Raw genomic sequence first — 19991 nt, 5'->3', positions numbered from 1 at the left:
ATATAGGAGAGTTCAAATGCCTCCATTTTTTTATCTCCACCATGCTTCCATTTTTAATAACTTTAATAACTCAAAATTTAAAACTTAGAAGTTAAAATAAAACCGTTGGATATGATCTACATCATTTTATCTATGCATGTGTAAAACATTATGGCATTTCAAATTTATTTTGATTGTCATCAAGAACTTGTAAAAAACGTACTAATGTGGATAATTTCTAGACGTTGGTTTTTTAACTTATTGATTCATATAAAAACAAAATTGAAATGTAATAATTTTTTATGAGCACATAGAGAAAATAATATAGATTACATCTAACGGCTTTATTTTGACTTTTAAGTTTTAAATTTTGAGTTATTAAAGATTTTAAAAATGAAGGCATGGTAGAGGCACAAAAAATGGAGGCATTTGAACCTTCCTCATATCTCCATTTCTCCATCCTATTATTAAGCACGTTGGGTGTCCGATCCGCCAACGGCTACGATTGAAAGTTCAAATTTCAGATTCAATCTCAGCCCTCCAATCACATAATCTGTCTTCTTTTGATTAAATGCATCTGAATAATGTGTAGAAGTCTAAATTTAACTCAAAACATACCCGCCACACGTACCGCCACTCAAAAAATTATATTCTCAAATTCAATTTTAATTGAAACGTACTATACTGTATTGTTTCCTTATTTACTTCTTTCCCTTTTTTTATCTCTTTCTAATTAGATACGACTCCATCTGTATAATTTATTTCTTTGTTTCCATTTCTTCCGATGACAATGAAAATCAAAACACTTTTCCTATTTCTTTCTTTCCGATGGTCATTCTCTATTTCACTTCCTTATTTCTATTTTTTTCTTTCTATAGATACTATATAAAATAGACGCAGATAAGAAATAAGTATACTATATAAGATTGAACAATCAATTATGGCCATATGTAGCTTTTTTTTTTATAACATTGTAAAATCTTTCAATTTTTAATTTACTATACCTACAGATTTCACTTTTAAAAAAAATCAAATAAGGAATAAAATAAATCAATATACTTATATGATAAGATTGAATAATCAATTACGACCATATCTATATTATTGAGATATTTTTGTTTTGGACTTTATTACATCCATATCTATATGTACTTTTGGACTTTTTTACATCCATATGACATGATTTAAAAATCTCTTATTTTAGGTAACATCAATGGCGCCATGTGCACTTATCCAATTTATCAATTTCATTTTCTGTAAGTCTATGAACATTAAGAAAATGGCGGTAAATAAAAAAATGACCCCCTGTAATTTCCATTTTACTCCTTTTTTGTATTGGAACACAAAATAATTTTGAAACTCTTGTATCAATTTTTTTTTTGCTTATGCCTTAGACGAGAACCACTCATTATTCAATCATCTTACCTCTGTTTCATGTCGAGACATTTTACAGGAAAGCAAGTTCAAGAAAGTATAACTAATGGAAATGAGGATTCTTATTCAACCACTCCAAGAACATCAGGTTTTTACAAAAATTTATTTATTCCTATTTTTTTCTCTATCACTAATTGATGTACATTTCTCAAGGAAGCAAACTTATATTATTATTTTATTTGTAATAATAGAAATAAGACTGAATGAAACAAGAAGTTACAAGAAAAGGGCTACATATCAAGAAATGAGTTGGGAAAAGAAGCAAGCTCTCCTGATAAAAAAACCGTGCAACTAAGCAACTCAAAACAAGAGATAGTAACAATAATCCAAAATCAAATGCTCTTGCGAGGCCAAATATTTTATTAGTTTCAGAGACTCCATTGAAAATAGATGTAGCTTCATCAACTCCGCATGATGCTACTAAGTTGTTGCACGGTAATATAAATTTTAAGACAAATTTTTATATATATTTTTTATTTGTATGTACATCTTTGAATACGAAACCTTGATCCATCAAATGGCCTATGTAATGGTACAAGGCTTATATGCTAAAAATTTCAAAATAATGCAATAGATGCAGAGATTGTTGTTGAAGAACATGATGGCAAACGAATTTTCTACCGAGAATTCCGATGTGTCCATCTGATGATGAGATGTTCCCTTTCAAGTTTACACGAAAGCAATTTTCTATTCGTCTGAGTTTTGCCATGACAATCAATAAAGCATAAGTATAAACAATTCCTAGCGTCGGCATCTATTTACCCGAGCATGTTTTCTCGCATGGCCAGTTATATGTCGCATTGTCAAGAGGTACATCACGTGCTACAACAAAAGTCATGGTGAAACGGAAGGAGGAAATTGATGCCTCCGGAGTGTATACAAAAAATATAGTTTATCGGGAAGTCTTAAACAAGGAATAAGGTATGAATCATATTATTTTAATATTTTAAATTTTATTATTTTTTCAATTGGAGAAATTATAATCTATTTTTCATATTTTTATGGTTCATTTTCAGAAATATTGGAGACTTGGAGTACATCGAAGAGAATCATACTGGCAATGATATTTCAAGATTTTTTTCATGTTATATTTGATTTTTTTTTATTTGTTGTTCTTTCTTATTAATTTTCAGAATATGCCAATCAATTCATTGGAACATGAATGAACCAGTACCTCCAATCACTTATGCAATTTTTATATGGAACTGCAAGCAAAAATAACAATTCTAATATTAACATGGAATGTTTGAAAAGAATTGTGATACATGTTGACATAGTAATTTTCTTATGTGGCAAGTCTTGTGTCTCACACACTAGCTTCAGGATACTTTTTCTTCTGTCTTTATACTTTCATACACTAGCTTCAGGATTCACCTTTCCAGTTTGACATTTATTTTTTGCACACTTAATGGTGTACCGGTGCATGTTTTTGTTGTTCTTACTCACTGTGACAAAACTATGATATATATATTTTCCTTTGAGCTGCTTACTTCATGCTATAAGCTTTGTTCTCTTATAATGTCTCCGTTGCAACGCACGGGCACTATACTAATATATATATATGGGCGTTATTTTGCAACTCTCGGAATATTTAGAGGCTGGCAATCATTCCCATCCTTTTTGTTGGCAACCTTATCTACAATATCACATAGAAATACAAAATTACCTCAATAGCATCAAAATATAAGTAGAGTTTATTAAAACCAACGAAATAAATATTAGAGAAAAAGAGAAATTAAAATAAACCGATTTTGAAACCTATTAATACCAATTATTGCCAATAATCTATGCTCAAGTGACGAGGTATTAGGAGTAGAGCTAGGATATATGTTCATAACTCAAAAATCTATTGATTGACTTCAAACAACGAATCTAAACTCCATTAAAACCGATCTACTTCGTGAATGATGTGTTTATATGTAGAATTTATAATTTTCTAATTAAATTAGTATAAAGTCAAGCGGTAAAAAAATAATGCACAATTAATGTATAAAATTAACATAAAATTCTTTTTTTTACTTCTTAACTTTATACTAAATTAATTTGAAAAAATTATAAATTTTACTTGTAGAATTACATGATCACTCATGAAGTAGATCGATTTCAACTGTTCGAATCCAATTTGATAGATTTTGAAATTAAAAACTCACCAAGAACTTGGTAAGCTTAAGAACACCCTAGTTCTACTCAAGGTATTAGTATGACCTCCAAAACATGATGTATTGCAGGATAAAACTTCTCAATTTAATAAAAAAAAAAATTGCCCATCATCTAATTGCTACTTGAATCATCTACATTAAATTAAAAAAAAAGGATCAAACATGAGAGCACTTACCAAAGAATCTTGGAAAATAGTTTGTCAAAGTGGAAAAGGTGCTTCCTGACCCGGTACACATAAAATGTATACATTAACGCGGCTATTGTCACCAAGAAAAATGACAGAATAATCAATTGACCAAAATCCTGCATGCCAAAATACAATTTAACAATGGAAATCAGTACAATATTTCTAAAGAGCAAAGTCAGAGAAAGTTGTACTCAGTAGATAAGTGTATCTTTTTTACTTAATAAATAAGGTGAGGTGTTTTGTTTAATATATATTGAGAACATGCATAATGTACATTACTATTAGAAAAGATGAATCAATTACCTTGGGATCTGAAATAATTATACCCATCATGTATGTTAGCAAATCAAACATGGACTGCAGTGAGTTCTGGACCCCACCCACAATGCACCGATCAGATTCTGGTACAAGATCCTGGAAAACATAGGTTATTAACATATATATATACTTGTTAATAGTTATTTTACTAGGATTATGAAACTAATCCACTAATTAATAATACCTGCATGAGTTGCATAACAGCCAAATCAAACATCCATAAACCGAGACGCGATACTGCAACTCCTCCCATTAACATCCATGCCGAATTAAAATTGCTGCTAACCCAAATCGATGCCACACAAACCAACAAACAGGACCACTGTACCCAAAGTAAACAAAGAAACAATGTACAGGCAAGAATTGAAAGTGTATTAATTATTCAGCAACTATTTCTGAATAAAAACATGTAATTATCATTCAGTGATTTTTACCTGCATCCAGATGGACCAGAGTCCAGTACGAACTGCAAAAATGCGTGAATGCACAACCGGGTACAATACAGTTGCCCCAATACCAATAAGTGCACTAACCCCTCGTGCTATACTAATAACATATACCGGGATGCCTTTCCAATCTAACGTTGCTGTCATTAGTGTCCCAAAGCTGTTCAAAGTAATAGAAAGCTTTAAATTTTGCTTCAGCATTAGACCCTAAATTTTTCATTAAAGCCTCAGTTTAGCTATTTTTATGTCTCATTCAATTGTGAATTTTGCAATTCTGTCTCATTTCCAATCATTGTGCAATGAGTCACACCCATCAAGCCAGTGTAAAAAAAAAAATTATAGGAATAACAGAACATATTGAAAAGGGAAAACACAGCAAGATGGTACCGAATCCTAACGGTTTTTCAATTCTAGTACTACACAAAAAGTGACTATCTGTTGCTCCTTTTGGTCCTTTTATGTTCAAAATTTGCAATTATGATCTTAATTTTCTGATTTCTACAGTTTTTGTGTTGTTGTCATCTTCCAGTCAAGTAATGTTTTTGCAGATTCAGTATCTATCTCCTTTTTTTTTTTTTTTTTACTAAAGGTCATTGACCAACTAAGTTACTCCAAGCCGGCATTCACCTAGCTGTTTTTCGATGCCTTTGATTAAAAAGTGATTGTGTCAACCAAAATTATACAGCTTGCAATGTCAAACCAAAATGATAACTCTGAGACTCCAAAAATAGTGCTGGTTTCTGAGTCATTAACTCACCTTAAAACAGTGAAATAGAGGATAGCCAGAGAAATTCCAGGAAGAGCCACCTCTTGCTTGAGATACACAATCCAAGAATCAAAACAAGGAATCACTGACAACCTCTCCATTGTTTGTATCCTCCAATTGTCAGTCTCGTCACCAATTAAACTCTCACTCTCCTCTAAGATAGATGAGCTCTCAGCAATGTTGCCACCACCGACTCTTGCATTTCTTCTCTGATCACTTTCGCTAAGAGACGGCGTATTGTTATACACAGAAGCAAAAAGCCAATATTCCAAGAGAACAGAAACTATGTTCCATACAGAAAAGATAATTGCCGAGGCCTGTAAAGAGATGAAGCTGATGATAAAACCAGTGAAAACTGGTGCTAGAAGTTTGCATGATAGGTCAATCCTTCTAATGACTGAGTTCATTTTTGTCAATAGCTCAGGAGGTTCACCATTAGACATAACCACCACCCTGTAAAAAATATTGGCATGAAAGTAGAATATTTAGGCCTATTATTTTGAGTGAAAGGACAAATGAAAATGTGCTAAAATATCTTGAATTCTTTTTTTTTTTCCAATAGGCCCACCACAAAATAAACAAAGAACAAAATGATGGTATGCAAAAATATGTATTAGCAATAGGATGAAATATTACCATTCTCTTTCAATTAAGATGGTTCCAGCAAGAGTTGAGAGAACCCCAACAGCACCAAATAAATTAATCACCACAATTAACACCATAAATATCTGAAAATTTGTTGTCTTGAGGTCGTCATAAATAAGTAGAGCAGTTACTGAACCACCAGCAACCACAAAAGAAAAACTTCGGGTTAAGAGCCAAACACGAAGAACCTGCTTATAGGAAAAATTGCAATGCATATTATATACAAGGTGATAAACAAACTTCAGGCATCTTCCAATTACATTAACTTTTATTGAAATTATCGAACACCAAATTAGTACAACGCCCCCTTCTGCAAAATCTTAGGAATTTTCAATAATTATATATGCCTAATTATAATCGAAAGGGTAAGAGATGTACCATGCAAAAGGTGCAGAAAAATCATTACTCGCATGAAGTCACTTTTAATATTTTTCGGATAATTAATTTGTTTAGAGGCAACTAAGTCTCAAATCTAGTATTTAAATCACAAAAGACTATCCTCTTCAGAATTCACATTGGCTGCCATTACTGTGATAGCAGTGAGTTACCATTACCTGACCCAAACTGCTAGATCAAAATTGAAATGTTTAGACTATATATACATCACCACACCTTATTGTTTAGGTGAAGATTTTTATAGATTTGATCTGAACCATCTGATTATGATCGTACGGCTCAGATGCATAAAGGCACATCTTGTGCTACACTTCTATGCATAAAGGCACAGCCTGTCTGTTGCAGTAAACTGTTACGTATCTGCTGGTATCAAGAAGAACGGCTATAACAACAATTTCATGGGTATCGGATATTAATAGAAAATTGACCTGAAGATATGTTAATCTATCGACCAGTGACCCGATCAAGGGACCGAATATTGCAATAGAGGCCGACTCTACCACACCATATATTGCTGTGAAAAGTAAAGAATCAGGCCAACTGTTTATCATGTAAAGTGCAACTGAAAACTCCCACATCCTGCAAACACAGAATATTCTATCGTGTTACTGAAATAAACCACACATAAACTGCACATAAAATAAGGAATTTTTTGAGTTTTTTTATTAAATCTTTAATCTTTTGGTTTGATTTCTGCTGAGATGAGCTATTTTTATTATATTGGCTGGGTGCTTTCAATTAACCTTTCCATTCTGTGCTACAGAAAATTAGGAGATAATTTGAAAAAAATCTAAAACCCAATTAGAGAAAAATTACAAAAATACCTTGCACCCCATCTGGCAAGGAAGTGACCAGCATACATCCGTCTAATCAGCGATGGTTCGATTTCATGCTTAGAGCTTTCTGGAAGCAGAGATTCTCTTATTGCCTCCTCCATTTTACATACAAATCACACAAAAATCTTCTCCTCTTATCTCTCTCTACCCTAAAAAAAATGGAGAAAATAGAAATTTCCTCAGTTGGCACTTGCTACTCAGTAATTTACTAAAGGATATGGTAGAGAGCAATCATGTAATTAAGATTGATTTATGTAGGTTGAGACCTAGTCACCACCTGATCACCTCTCAAAGAGTTGAAAACCAGGGAAGCCAAGCAGCATGAAGCGTGATGCATGGATCAAGCTTGATAAAATTTATTAAATTGGTCTTAAAAAATTGAAACCAAGACTAATTAAGGTGTCAGTCAGGGCCCACCAAGCCTATATTAAATTCAAACTGGACAAATTCAACCGCTTCTTTAACTAAGATTCTGTATACATGTTCAGCTGGGCCCAGCCCAATAAATAGTCAAAGCTTCGCTTCTTTTATCGGGTCGGGTTCTCCTTTAGCCCTTTCTGATCCGATCTCCTGCAATACACACGTTGGCTTAAGGGTGCAAACGGATCAGATAGGGGTAAAAATCATATCCGTATCCGCTTTTATTTTTCGGATATGGATTGGATATCGAAAATCTGTAGATCTCCATTCTATTATTAAGCACGTCGGGTGTCTGATCCACTAACGGCTACGATTGAAAGATGAAACTTCGGATTTGATCTCAGCTCTCCAATTACATAATTTGTCTTCTTTTGATATGCATCTATTTTATATATATAAGTCTAAATTTAGTTAAAAACATACTCACTATATGTGCTGCCACACGATACGTTACAATTAAAATTAAACAAATTCTGAAATTTAGCGATATATTTCTTCGTTTTCTTATTTCTTTGTTTCCATATTTCTCATCTTCAATTGAGAAAACTTTACTTTCCATTTTTCTTATTTCTTTGTTTCCTTACTTCTTCTTCATTTCTATACGGATCACAATAGAAATCAATTTTTTTTTATTTCCTTATTTATCTTTCTTTGTTTCTATACATATTGTTGTGGACAATTTAGAATATATATCCAATATAGAATAGGGAGATGATATGAGTATCCGCACTCTCATCCCCCCATTGTACCCCCAATTTTATTTGTTCAATCTTGTCCATATTTCTCATGATCTATAAGAAATTTTGCGAATCTAAAACCACGAATGTCTTCTACACAATTTTATCTTTCAAATGAGATCCATGATGACATACTTTCGGGTTCGTCATCATACAAGTATTTATACCTCGTCATTTAAGTATTTATACCTAGTATTTTTCACATATGACACTGCTGACATTTAAAAGTATTAATATCAAGTATTACAAGTATTTATATCTATGCACTGAAGTATTTATACCTATGTGGTCAACTATTTTTGTTAGAGAAAAGTTGACGCAGGGACGATTAGGGAAATGTGATGCGGAGATGCGGGGTCCACGATTGGGGATAAATACTTACAAGTATAGGTATAAATACTTGTATGATGCGGTATAAATACTTGCACAATGAGGTATAAATACTTGAGTGACGATGAATCCGAAAGTACGTCATCATGGATCTCATTTGAAAGATAAAATTACGTAGAATACATTCGTGGTTTTAGATTCGCAAAATTCCTCATAGAACGTGAGAAATGTGGAAGATATTGAAAAAAAGAAAAAAAAAAAAACCCACCTCTAAAAATGTGTATGATTCTTCTCTCCATGTAGTTTGAGTGGTCCCTCCATATAGTTATATCAAGTTAGACATGCAAGTATTAATATCTTAATTTGCAAGTATTAATATCTTAATTTGCAAGTATTAATTTATTATCTTCCAAGTATTTATACTAGTGTTTTGAATAAATTAGTTAGTTAAGTTAGTTTATGGGAAGTTAAAATCTGTTTAAGAGATGGGGGTACAATGGGGGTACAATCAGGGGCGGACCCAGTGTAGTCCAGGGGGGGGGCAGCTGCCCCCCCCTGGATTTTCGAAAATAGCGGAAAAAATGAGTTGATTTCGGTTTTGGCCCCCCCTGAAAATTAGATTGCCCCTCCCTGGAACTAATAAACCAATTTTGTGACTCTCTTCTGTCTCAGTCATTTATATTTGATTTTTTTTGTTGAGTTGTGTTTGGGCGTTCTGCCATTTCTGTTTCTGTTTTAGTTTTTTGGTTGAGTTGTGTTGGAGAAGAAAGCTTCATTTGCTTAGATAGACTTGGTGTACATATTATTAAAGAAAGATACAAAGAGGCTTTTGTGGGCCAGCTTCAATTAAAATTATATTGAAGATATGAGCTACTCAAATTTAATAAGAGCAACGGCTCTAATTGTTTCTTCTCTCTCAATTTTAGTGCTAATGGAACTATCCATTTTCACATTTTTTTGCATTTTTGTATTTGCTTTTGAATTGTTTTTCCATATTTTCTACTTCTTTTTTGTTTATTTTTTGATTCTTTATATTTCTTCTATATATAAAATATTTTTAGAGATCAACATTATAGTCCTCTGTGGCTCTGTTTATGTTAAGATCTTGTTATTAATAAAATGGATGTCTTCAATTTTTACCTATTCGTGTGAAGTAATTTTTTATTTCTCTTAGGACATATATATTTATATTTAATTATTTTTCAGAAATATATTTTGAAATTTAAAAATTAATAACTAATTTTGCTAGCAAAAGAAGTATATTATTTAAAAATGTTAATAATATTTTGGTTTGTCTCTACAATCTATTTTTTTTTTTTGGGACGAGAACGAGATAATCCAGCAATTTCAACATAATATCTAGCATTAAAAATGTGTATATAGGTTTTAATGTGTATTATATTACTATATTATTTGAGTGTAACATTGTCTTAATTTAATTTTTTTAATTAATTTTTATTATTTTTTCATTTTTTTATAACAAAATAAGCTTCAAGCAAAAAAATTCGGATTTAAGGTTTACGGTATACGGTTTGAACCCGATAAGCTATTTGAATCCGATTTCTGCCCCCCTCTGACAGAAATCCTGGATCCGCCCCTGGGTACAATGAGGGTACTGGAGTGTGGGGATTGAAATAATTATTCTATAGAATATATCAATGTGTGTGTGTATTCTAAATTGAAAACAAAGAAGAAGAAGAATATAAATTGGAACGTGTGTGTGAATATATATTTCTCTTATAATATGTGTTTGTGTATATATATCCTATACATATACACGATAACACTTTTTATTTATGTTTTTTGATATCATATTATATGTCAATATTGAATTGTTGTAAGATATTTGATATTACATTCGAATAGAGCTATTATTTGATATCATTGGTACTTAAAAAAAATAAAGAATCATCACATCATCAAATTGTCATCAGAGATTACGATTAAAGACTAAAGTTAATTAAAAATATATAATCATATAAATTTTCTATTAACATGTGTCTTAATTTTTGAATAATTATTATTTTTCATTGATATATTTTTTCATTCATATCATTGGTACTTAAATATTTTCGTAATAATTATTAAACTATGAGGAGGGCTCAAATACCCCGACCCCGACCCCAATCTTAACGCCGCACGTGTATACCAAATTTATACGTAATTGGAGGGGCATATATCTGAAATTATTTCCTTTTATGATTGAAATCAATCCATAATCAAGTTATTTCTTTTTGTTCATCAGATTGTATTTCTGTTTCTATTGTTTTGTTTCAAAATTTACCAAACTGAAAATTATCTTTTTAAGGTCGGGGCTATTAAGTACCTGTTTTTTTTTTTTTTGAGGAAAAGCCCGTAGGCAGACTATTAAGTAACTGGAAAAGCACAAATTGCTGGTGTTGAGTGAAAAAACACAGATTGCTTATATTTGCTGGCGAGAGGAGAGAGGGAGAGAGATAGCGACTGTGTCAGTCAAAAGAGACGAAGAGAGTCAAGAGACGCTATCAGTCATTTGTAGCAAGAACTGGAGATTGACGGTCAACAGAGAGAACCAGAGATACCTCGAAGCGCGCGTCTTATTTGGAAATGAGAAGTCACGAACAGATAATCTGAACCTCTAATCTAAAATGAGATGTGTTGTTCAGATTTTGGGAGAGAATTAGAGCATAATCATTGGGGGGTATTAGAGCCCTCTTAAACTATATGATACACGAGGAGGGTTCAAATATCTCTATTTTTTGTGCCTCCACCATATCTCTATTTTTTAAAATATTAATAACTCAAAATTTAAAACTTAAAAGTTAAAATAAAACCGTTAAATGTGATCTATGTTATTTTCTCTATGTGCTCATAAAAAATTATGACATTTTAATTTTATTTTTATGTGAATCAATAAGTTCAAAAATCAACGTCTATAAATGATCCACATTAGTAAGTTTTTAACAAGCTCTTGATGACAACAAAAAAAAAATTGAAATGTCATAATTTTTTACACGTGCATAGATAAAATGATGTAGATCATATTCAACGGTTTTATTTTGACTTTTAAGTTTTAAATTTTGAATTATTAAAGTTTTAAAAAATGGAGGCATTTGAACCCTTCTCATGATATATACTATATTATATGATATATTATATATATATCTATTATTCGGATACATATAATTAAAACTCAAAACCATATCCGTATTCATATTCGCAGGGATATTTGTGTTTAATTTTTAGATAAAGATCCGAATACAGTCGGATAATATTCTACCCGTTTGCACCCGTACATTGGCTTCTTTTAAATGAATGCTTTAATTTTACCACTTTTCTCCTTGTAATATAATAAATATTATTTAGTTTATTTTACATTGCATTTCTGTAAAAGTTTGATGGCCTAGCTTTACAAAGGTAAATTTTATTTCTGCTGCAATTTTAATCCCTAATTAATTGCTGGTGGTAAATTAAGATAAGTAGCTGACTATTTTTTAGTGTCACTAAATATAAATTTATCAATGGAAGCATTCTTTCCAATCTGGAAAATTCAATTCTAATTCATTTTTATTGAAGTAGCCCAAATTGAATTGAACTGAAATCATGTGCTTCTTGTTTCCGATCATAACCTAACATTCTTAGTTAGTTCCATATCCTAACATTTGAGTCAGGATAGGAATTTATCGGGTTCAAATAACTAATTAGATTCAAATTCATTAACTTATCAGGTACACAATTGCAATTCAATCCCTATAACTATGTTTATTATAAAAATTGTTATAATTATAAAATCGATTGACATAGCATAAAAATATTAAGCTAATTAAAAATTTGTTTGACACAACTCAGATTGGGACTGTTCTTAGCCAATTAGCAATTTGGAGTCAAAACTTAGATACAAAATTTAACTGAATATAAGTATTGAATAATAAAAGACAAAAAAAGTTCGACCAACCTATTTTCTTAAAATTGTAATAATAAAATCCACCGCCAGATATTTCTTGTTTTCTTATTCTCTTTCATTTTATTTACAAAATAGAGTATCGCAAATCTGAAAAAAAAATAGAATATGCAGAATCAATCAAAACTCAAAAGAAATCGGTTCAAGAATTAGACTAACTCGAACCAATGATAGACATTATATTGAACCAAGAGTAGGCACATTGAACAATTTTTACTAAATAAAAATTATAAATTCAGAGGTAGGCAATTGCCTACCCCAATCTATATATGGATCCGTGGGTGGAGGCGTCATACCACATAGCAGGAACCTAACTAAATATAAACAAACAAATTCTCAAAAGATCACAAAGAAGATTTTTAATTAAGATCTTATTGTGTTATAATGCATTGTCAAACAAGAGAATCAGCAACAAGCCAACAAGTGCAGTTGGCGTGGTACAAGAGTTGACGACATCATTTGAACTACAAGAGCGAAGATACCAAACTTTGTGGAGTGAATAGAATTTGATTTTGATTATTTGATGGATGGTAGTTATTCCTCAAGAGCTATATATATTGTATATATAGGATATTTGGTTTCAAATAGCCACACCCATTTAAATTTGAAATGAAAAATCTCTAGACCAACTTAAAATCCATGGGGGCATGAGTACAACTGTTAAGCTTCTGGAAAAAAAAAACACCCATAAAACTTAAATAAAAATTATAATACCGCAAATTGGTACCTACAAAATTGTCAAATTGGATGACAAAACTTCCTATGTGAACAAACAGCACAACGCTTGGACAAAAACATGAACGCCGAGCTAACATGAAAATGTCAACATATTTGAATTATCCATACAAACATCAGAAAAATACAACGATTTCATGTTTTAAAAGGATTTGCCCCATGTTTTTTACTAGATGAATTAGCTGTTTGTCCCGGAAGACACTGCAAAACAAAAATGTTGCATAGGATAATAGGTTAGGAGAAAAAAAAAATGAATTTTTGTTGCAAAGAACATCCCATGTGTACTACACCTGTGTAAATAGAGCCCCATTATTTTCACCTGTTTGCATTTCTGGCACTGACCACCATGGGTGTTATTTGTGAGTAACATTTGAGTCATTATAAGGTACCATAAGAAAAGCCAAAAATGGCTATATTATATCTAATGAGTAATACACAACTATGTAATCATTACAATATCGAAGTTTCTTCTCCATTGAATTAAATTTTCTTTGATTTTAATTCAATTTGGCACTAGTGAAGAAAGAGCTTAGCAACTCATGTGCTCATGTGCGAAGTTGTCAAATTCCACTGAATTTAAGGAAAATTCAAGCATTATCTTGAACTTTCACAAAAAAAATCAAATTGTTCCCTAAAAAGAATTCATTCAGTCGGCCTCTCAGCTTAATTTACTAACACATACACTTTTGCTAATGTGACCTCTTTTGCTTGCCACATCAGCATGCTCATCAAACTGAGTCCCTCTATAAGCTAACAAAAAGTAAAATCATCGGTTTCCCCACTAAATCATCTTTACTTCTCAGCTGAACCAAAGAGAGAAGGTCCATGGAGCAAGCTAATGCCGCAAACTAGAGAACCACATCAGCCAAAGTAATAATGCCAGTCAATTTTAACTGTTGGAAGCCATACCTGAGCTCCTTTTTTTGAAAGTTCAATGCCCATTTGGTGCAACTGAAAGTCCTGGGACCAGTTTGTTCTTTCAAGGACCAAGACCTGAATTTACCCTAGAAATTACATGCACCGCCATACGTAGCTAAATGTTAGACCATGGAAACACAAATATTGGCTTGAGATGCACAAAGAAGATGGATTGATACTTATAAGTTGTTAACGCAAATGTTTGTTAAAAAAATTAGAGAAAAAAAATCAAATCATTACCGTCAGTTGGTCACTTTTTAGCTTGCTCCTCATCACTATCAGAATCACTTGCATTATATCCTGAAAAAGGATTTAGTCTGAAGCTCAGAAAATATCAACACAAAAAGTAGAAAGAAACTAAATGCATATAATTTTCCAAAAATAGATAGAAGTACAGCGAAGATATCAGACAGTACAACCATTCAAAAAGGAATGTATAAAAATAGTTATATAAATCATATGTCTACACAGATTGATGGAGAAGCTAGAGAAACCAGAAGAAACACTCAGATGGTTGAAAGATGAGTGGCAACACAGGAATTAGATGCAAAACAGAAAAGCTAAATTAGTTTACACCAATTCACTAATTTAACAAAATATGAAGTGATACACAAGAAATTTTGGGGTTACACTGAAAACAGACCTGGCCTTTTGTCGCTGACCTTCCAAACCGACGATCTATAGCGCGATGCTTTTTCAATCCACACCCTTGCCTAACACAATCATATATTTTATCAAGACAGAAACCTTAAACTATATGATTAAAATTATATTATTCAAATATGATGCCACTGCTATTAAGTTAGTTATCAATTTACCCAAATACAAACATATACTTCATTAACTGTTCTTTACCAAAAACAGAAATTATCATTTGCCCGGAAACATCAGAATTTGCTACTCCTTAAACATGGAAAAACTGTGAGTCATCAAAACTTCAGTTAGGTGTATGATAAGTATTGAACTTCAAGATTATTGCACAAACCAGGTACAATATCAATATTTACAACTTCAGTTATAGATAAATACATCAAGATGGGAAATTTTCACAAACGACCTCCTGAAACTAAATCCAATTCTGCCATCCAGTAATTCATTAACAAAATCACAAGATTCAGAATAGAATCCACAAAATCTATCAATAAACAATTAAGAGGAATCATATAACTATACCTTTTGGTCATTTTTGGGCACACCATAGCCACTGTGATACATCTGGCCGACCAAAACTTGCATAGCAGTGTCACCAGCTCTCGCCTCCTTGAGCGCTTCGTTGAACCATCGTCTCACGCAATCCGCCACGACCTCTGACAGTGGGACCCGAACCTCCTGCTCGTTCCCCCCTCCGCGTTCCATCACGCTTCCCTCTCTGGAGCTACTCGGCACAGATACGGAACTTGAGGCGGAGTCTCTACGGGGTCTAAGGAAACGGGTCCAGGAGCGAATCTTGGCGGTGGCGAGGCGGGCGTAGCGTTCGATTGTTGAAGTGAGAGCAAGGGTTTTGCCCATAAAAAATAAAAGAAAGAGGTGTGTTTAAGCTCAACTTCTTGTCTACGCTAGGCAATTTTGTAAGAAACCAGGGGGTCTCTGGAGAGAGTATTTTTCTGGGGATTCGGTAGTATGCTGGAAAGAGACCCAGGGGGACCCATGTGGCAGTGTCTTTGCTGACGTGGAAATAAAAATAATCAATTTATGATCGGCCTTCGCACTTTGCGTGATCCTCTTCAAAAGTGGGAAAAAAATCTTCTGTTATTTCATAATATAACAGAAACCTGTTATCAAATCTAAACCGTTGATCTTGGTTGAGAAAAATTTGAACGGTTGAGATCGGACTAACAGATTTATGTTATTTAATTAGAATAACAGAAGATTTATTTCCTCAAAAGTGAACATACCAGGCCGACATCTCGGCCTCAAGACCAATATACGCGACGAGCAAGAAATTACCAATTTACCGTCCCTTTCAGTGGCCTGGCCCATAGTCTGACAGACTATCAGTGTCATCCTCATAATCCCTTCTCAGCAAGTGTGCAATGGCGATTCGAATTCTCCGATGCATGAATTTACGCATTTACCCTCCCTTCTTTGTCCGCCTTCTTTCCACCTCACTAGACGAACAATCCATCCTTCAACAGCTGTCGGAACTCCTACCAACTACTGGTAAACCGGTTAGCCCCATTCCTTTTTCTCAAAGCAAGCCCCTTCAGACCACACCCCCTACGAAACCATTTTCCAGTCGCCTTCTCTCGCTTGAGGATCAATTGCGCGGAGTCTTCCTCCAGAAGCTTCGAGGCAGATCAGCTGTCGAATCGGCTCTTTCATCCACCGGAGTTGATCTTACAGTGGAGATCTTCTCTGATGTGGTCAATAACGGTAACCTCAGTGGTGAGTCGATGGTGACCTTCTATGATTGGTCAATTAAACAGCCTAACATCAAAATTGATGTTGATTTGTATAATGTCATTCTTAGAGCACTCGGTAGAAGGAAATTCTTCTCATTTTTTAATCAGATTTTGGAGAGGATGAGGATAGATGGATTGAGGCCCGATTTGAGAACTGTGGAGATATTAATTGATAGTTTTGTGGCTGATCGAAAGGTTTCTAAAGCAGTCGATTTGTTTAAAAAGTTAGAAGAAATTGGGTCAAGGTGTGATACTGGTTCGCTTAATGTACTTCTAAAATGCTTGTGCAATAGGTCGCATGTTCGTCCCGCATATATGACTTTCAATTCTATGAGAGGTAAAATTGAATTCGATAAGGATACTTATCATGTGATTATAGGTGGATGGGCTAAATATGGAATGGTAGATAAGGTGGAGAGTTGTATGCAGATGATGGTAAATGATGGATTCAAACCTGACAATGTTACATATTATCATATAATTGAGGCCTTAGGTAGAGCTGATCGGGTAGATGATTCTGTTAAAGTTTTTGAAGAATTGGAGGCAAATGGGTGCGTGAGAAATACCATGGTTTATAATGCTTTGATTTCAAACTTCATTTCAATTGGTAATTTGGAGAAGTGCATAGAGTATTACAAAGATATGTTGACAAGTAACTGTTTGCCAGATATTGATACACATCATAAATTGATTAGTTCCTTCTTAAAGGCTAGGAGGGTAGCAGAAGCACTAGAGGTGTTTGATGAAATGCTTGATAGAGGGATTTTGCCTAGTACTGGCATGATCACTTCTTTTCTTGAGCCACTGTGCAATTTTGGACCTCCTCATGCGGCTATGCTTGTTTACAAAAAGAGCAAGAAAGCAGGGTGTGTAATCTCTTTTAAAGCATACAAACTTTTACTTTGGAGGCTTTCTAGATTCGGTAAAAGCAATATGGTGTTGAAGATTTGGGAGGAGATGCAGGAGAGTGGTTATGATTCTGACAAAGAGGTTTACGGGTTTATTGTTAACGGGCTTTGTAATGTAGGAAAGGTTGATATTGCGGTATCAGTGGTACAAGAGTCGCTTGGAAAGGGATTTTGCGTCGATAAGGTGGTTTATAGCAAATTGAATAACAAGTTATTGGAGATGAATAAGGTCGAGACAGCGTATAAATTATTTCTGAAGGTAAAGAGCATGCGTGTCGTGGCCAATTCTCGGAGTTTTTGGCGGTCTAATGGTTGGCACTTTTGAGCTGTGTTATCTGGTCTTGTAAATTTACAGAGATATTTTTTCTTTTGTTTTGACACCAATTTTAATTAGAAATCATTGAAATATTTACAGCAACTAGGTTTTGGCAGGTGCAAACCACACAACAAAACAAAAGCACAATAACTGGTATTGGTTATACTACAGAAACATAGTGTCTTTTAATTTAGCATTTTTCATATCCTGCAAGGGTCCGAAACTTGTCCAAATGGCTTTGGACAGAGATTTATCCAAAGCTTATATAATCCGTGTGATGAAATTTATCAAGATTGATTAATAGCACCCTTTAATATCTCTGTTAGACAAAATATGCATGTTCTTCTATCTTTAGCTTATTTTGGAATGAAATTGTAGAGCAAAAGGAAAGTATAGAGGTGATCCATCTCTCACAACTTTCTTTCTCGTTCAGAATTACATGGAATTTTACTCAAGTTTGTTCCCTGTAATGGCAACCTGAAGCACTTCATTGGTGCAATTCTCCATGGCTATTCCCTTGTTAATCACAATTGCTTAATGTGTGCGCAGAAGAAATATTCATTGACAAAAATTAAAAGCTTAACTCAAAATATTTTACGAAGTACGATGATGAGTTTTTACTTGTATAAAATTTGAAATTGTATGCCTATACCGTATTTAGTTTTTTAGTACTTTCATGATATACAGTTATTTGTAGCATGAAACTCTATAAAATATTGGAGAATATTTTGATTTTTAATTAAAATAGTTAAATAAAACAAGGTAAAATGTCAGCAAAAAAAAGATAACATTGACAAAGATAAAACGAGAGGAAGAAACTTTCTCTATTGGTATTCTCTCTGATTTGTTCTCATAATAGAATAGAGAGAGAATTGGGACAGTTTCTTATTTTGTCTAATAGAAAGAATTAACAATGTTAGTATTGATTAAATTATAAAATTTAGAGAAAAGGTTCTTGTCCACTCACATTTGTCCACCATTTGTCCACAGCCCCTTATCCAACTCCCGTTAACTGTCTTCCGGTCCCACTTCGTAACCGTCTCTCGTCTTCGTATTTAAAAAGGTCGGCGGGCGAGCGTATCCTTCCTTTTTTGAATTTCAATATTTCCAAAACCGATCAGATTAGCTCCGCATTTGGCGATTTCTTTCTTCTTTTTTTGCGACGCAATATTCAACCGTGAATTTCATTCAAACCATTGACGAGTTCTCATTCCTAGTTCGAAACTAATTTCAGGCGTGATTCTCATCCCTATTTCTCCGCGAGTTCAGTCAAGCAGGTCGTGATTTGATCGGTACGGACTTTTATTCAAACGAAATTGTAATTTATGCGTTTTTTGTTGTATTTTGCTTCTGTCTTTCGTTCGCAATGAGGAATTTTCTTTTTTTTAGCTTACTGGCTAGATATCGCGACGGAAGAGTGTATTTCGACCGGCTAGAAGACGATATTTTCAGATCTAGTAAGTTTCTCTGTTTGAATTTGTTATTTTCATTGTTATTTTCATTGATTTGTCATTTTGAGCGAATAATGCTATGATTTCGTTGATTTTGGATGTTTGAAATTGGGAAGTATGTTTTTCATAAGATTTGTTAATTAAGTTAAAGCATTGAATGATGAATTATATAGCATTGGTGTAGATTGAAATTTTTTCATATTGCACTGTTAATTTTGCGAATTTGTGCATTTTGCAATCTGTTATGAAAATTTCTGGGATTTGAAACTTTTTATGACGTTTTTTATAATATTTGTTATTTGAGTTACAGCATTGATTGATGACTTTTACAGGATTGGTGCAAGTCAAACGAAACTTTTTCTTTGTTTGTGAAGATTGTCGTTAGTTTTTTATGAGATTTTTTCACATAAGTTACAGTTTTAAATCAGACATTTTACATTATTGGCACAAGTCAGTGTTACTTGATATATGTTGTTATTTTTAGAATGTTATGTATATCATTTTATATTATATATGTGTTTTGGTTACGGTATAGGTGACAGCTTTTACAGTATATATGTAATGATCATATGCAGTTTGTATTTTTTTTATGAGATGTATATGTTACATTTTATATTAAGTAATGTGCAGTATATAAGTTATAATAATACAGTTTATGAATATATTT

General features: G+C 33.1%; 3 protein-coding genes across 6 annotated transcripts; 1 reads left to right on the top strand and 2 right to left on the bottom strand.

Moving 5' to 3' along the window:
* Nucleotides 1-2626: 2626 nt before the first annotated feature.
* On the bottom strand, nucleotides 2627-7418 carry LOC144573416 (solute carrier family 40 member 1-like). Its single transcript, XM_078323205.1, has 9 exons — nucleotides 7156-7418; nucleotides 6760-6910; nucleotides 5927-6123; nucleotides 5282-5743; nucleotides 4513-4684; nucleotides 4263-4400; nucleotides 4064-4174; nucleotides 3749-3876; nucleotides 2627-3049 (listed from the first exon to the last, which is right to left on the bottom strand). Coding segments are annotated over exons 1-9 (1473 nt in total). The 5' UTR covers nucleotides 7269-7418; the 3' UTR covers nucleotides 2627-3048.
* A 5872-nt stretch (nucleotides 7419-13290) lies between these two features.
* On the bottom strand, nucleotides 13291-15828 carry LOC144573417 (Sel1 repeat protein). 4 transcript variants are annotated; one of them, XR_013517959.1, is made up of 5 exons: nucleotides 15421-15827; nucleotides 14891-14960; nucleotides 14488-14547; nucleotides 14012-14079; nucleotides 13291-13530 (listed from the first exon to the last, which is right to left on the bottom strand). XR_013517959.1 is itself a non-coding variant. In XM_078323206.1 (4 exons), exons 1-3 carry the CDS (start codon nucleotides 15754-15756, stop codon nucleotides 14498-14500), a joined length of 456 nt encoding a protein of 151 aa, XP_078179332.1. In that variant the 5' UTR covers nucleotides 15757-15826; the 3' UTR covers nucleotides 13291-13530; nucleotides 14488-14497. The 4 variants fall into 4 exon arrangements, 3 of the variants coding, with proteins under 3 accessions (XP_078179332.1, XP_078179333.1, XP_078179334.1); XM_078323206.1 differs by lacking the exon at nucleotides 14012-14079 and having other exon boundaries at nucleotides 15421-15826; XM_078323207.1 differs by lacking the exons at nucleotides 13291-13530; nucleotides 14012-14079 and adding an exon at nucleotides 14086-14333.
* Nucleotides 15829-16250: 422 nt separating this feature from the next.
* On the top strand, nucleotides 16251-18170 carry LOC144573577 (Pentatricopeptide repeat (PPR) superfamily protein). Its single transcript, XM_078323358.1, has one exon. The coding sequence runs from the start codon at nucleotides 16281-16283 to the stop codon at nucleotides 17880-17882; it is 1602 nt and encodes a 533-aa protein (XP_078179484.1). The 5' UTR covers nucleotides 16251-16280; the 3' UTR covers nucleotides 17883-18170.
* Nucleotides 18171-19991: the final 1821 nt, after the last annotated feature.

This window comes from Carex rostrata, chromosome 21 (assembly GCF_964058835.1).
Source record: "Carex rostrata chromosome 21, lpCarRost1.2, whole genome shotgun sequence".
In the NCBI taxonomy this organism is placed as follows: domain Eukaryota; kingdom Viridiplantae; phylum Streptophyta; class Magnoliopsida; order Poales; family Cyperaceae; genus Carex; species Carex rostrata.
This window is presented reverse-complemented; position numbering and strand designations above follow the sequence as displayed.

Coding starts and splice junctions, on each gene's coding strand:
- LOC144573577 (XM_078323358.1), top strand. CDS start 16,281: ATGGCGATTCGAATTCTCCGATGCATGAATTTACGCATTTACCCTCCC.
- LOC144573416 (XM_078323205.1), bottom strand. CDS start 7,268: ATGGAGGAGGCAATAAGAGAATCTCTGCTTCCAGAAAGCTCTAAGCAT. Junction 6,911..7,155: donor CTTGCCAGATGGGGTGCAAG/GTATTTTTGTAA, acceptor CTGTGTTTGCAG/GATGTGGGAGTTTTCAGTTG. Junction 4,685..5,281: donor CTCTATTTCACTGTTTTAAG/GTGAGTTAATGA, acceptor TACTTTGAACAG/CTTTGGGACACTAATGACAG.
- LOC144573417 (XM_078323208.1), bottom strand. CDS start 15,756: ATGGGCAAAACCCTTGCTCTCACTTCAACAATCGAACGCTACGCCCGC. Junction 14,961..15,420: donor TGCCCAAAAATGACCAAAAG/GTATAGTTATAT, acceptor TGATTGTGTTAG/GCAAGGGTGTGGATTGAAAA. Junction 14,753..14,890: donor GGTCAGCGACAAAAGGCCAG/GTCTGTTTTCAG, acceptor CAACCATCTGAG/TGTTTCTTCTGGTTTCTCTA.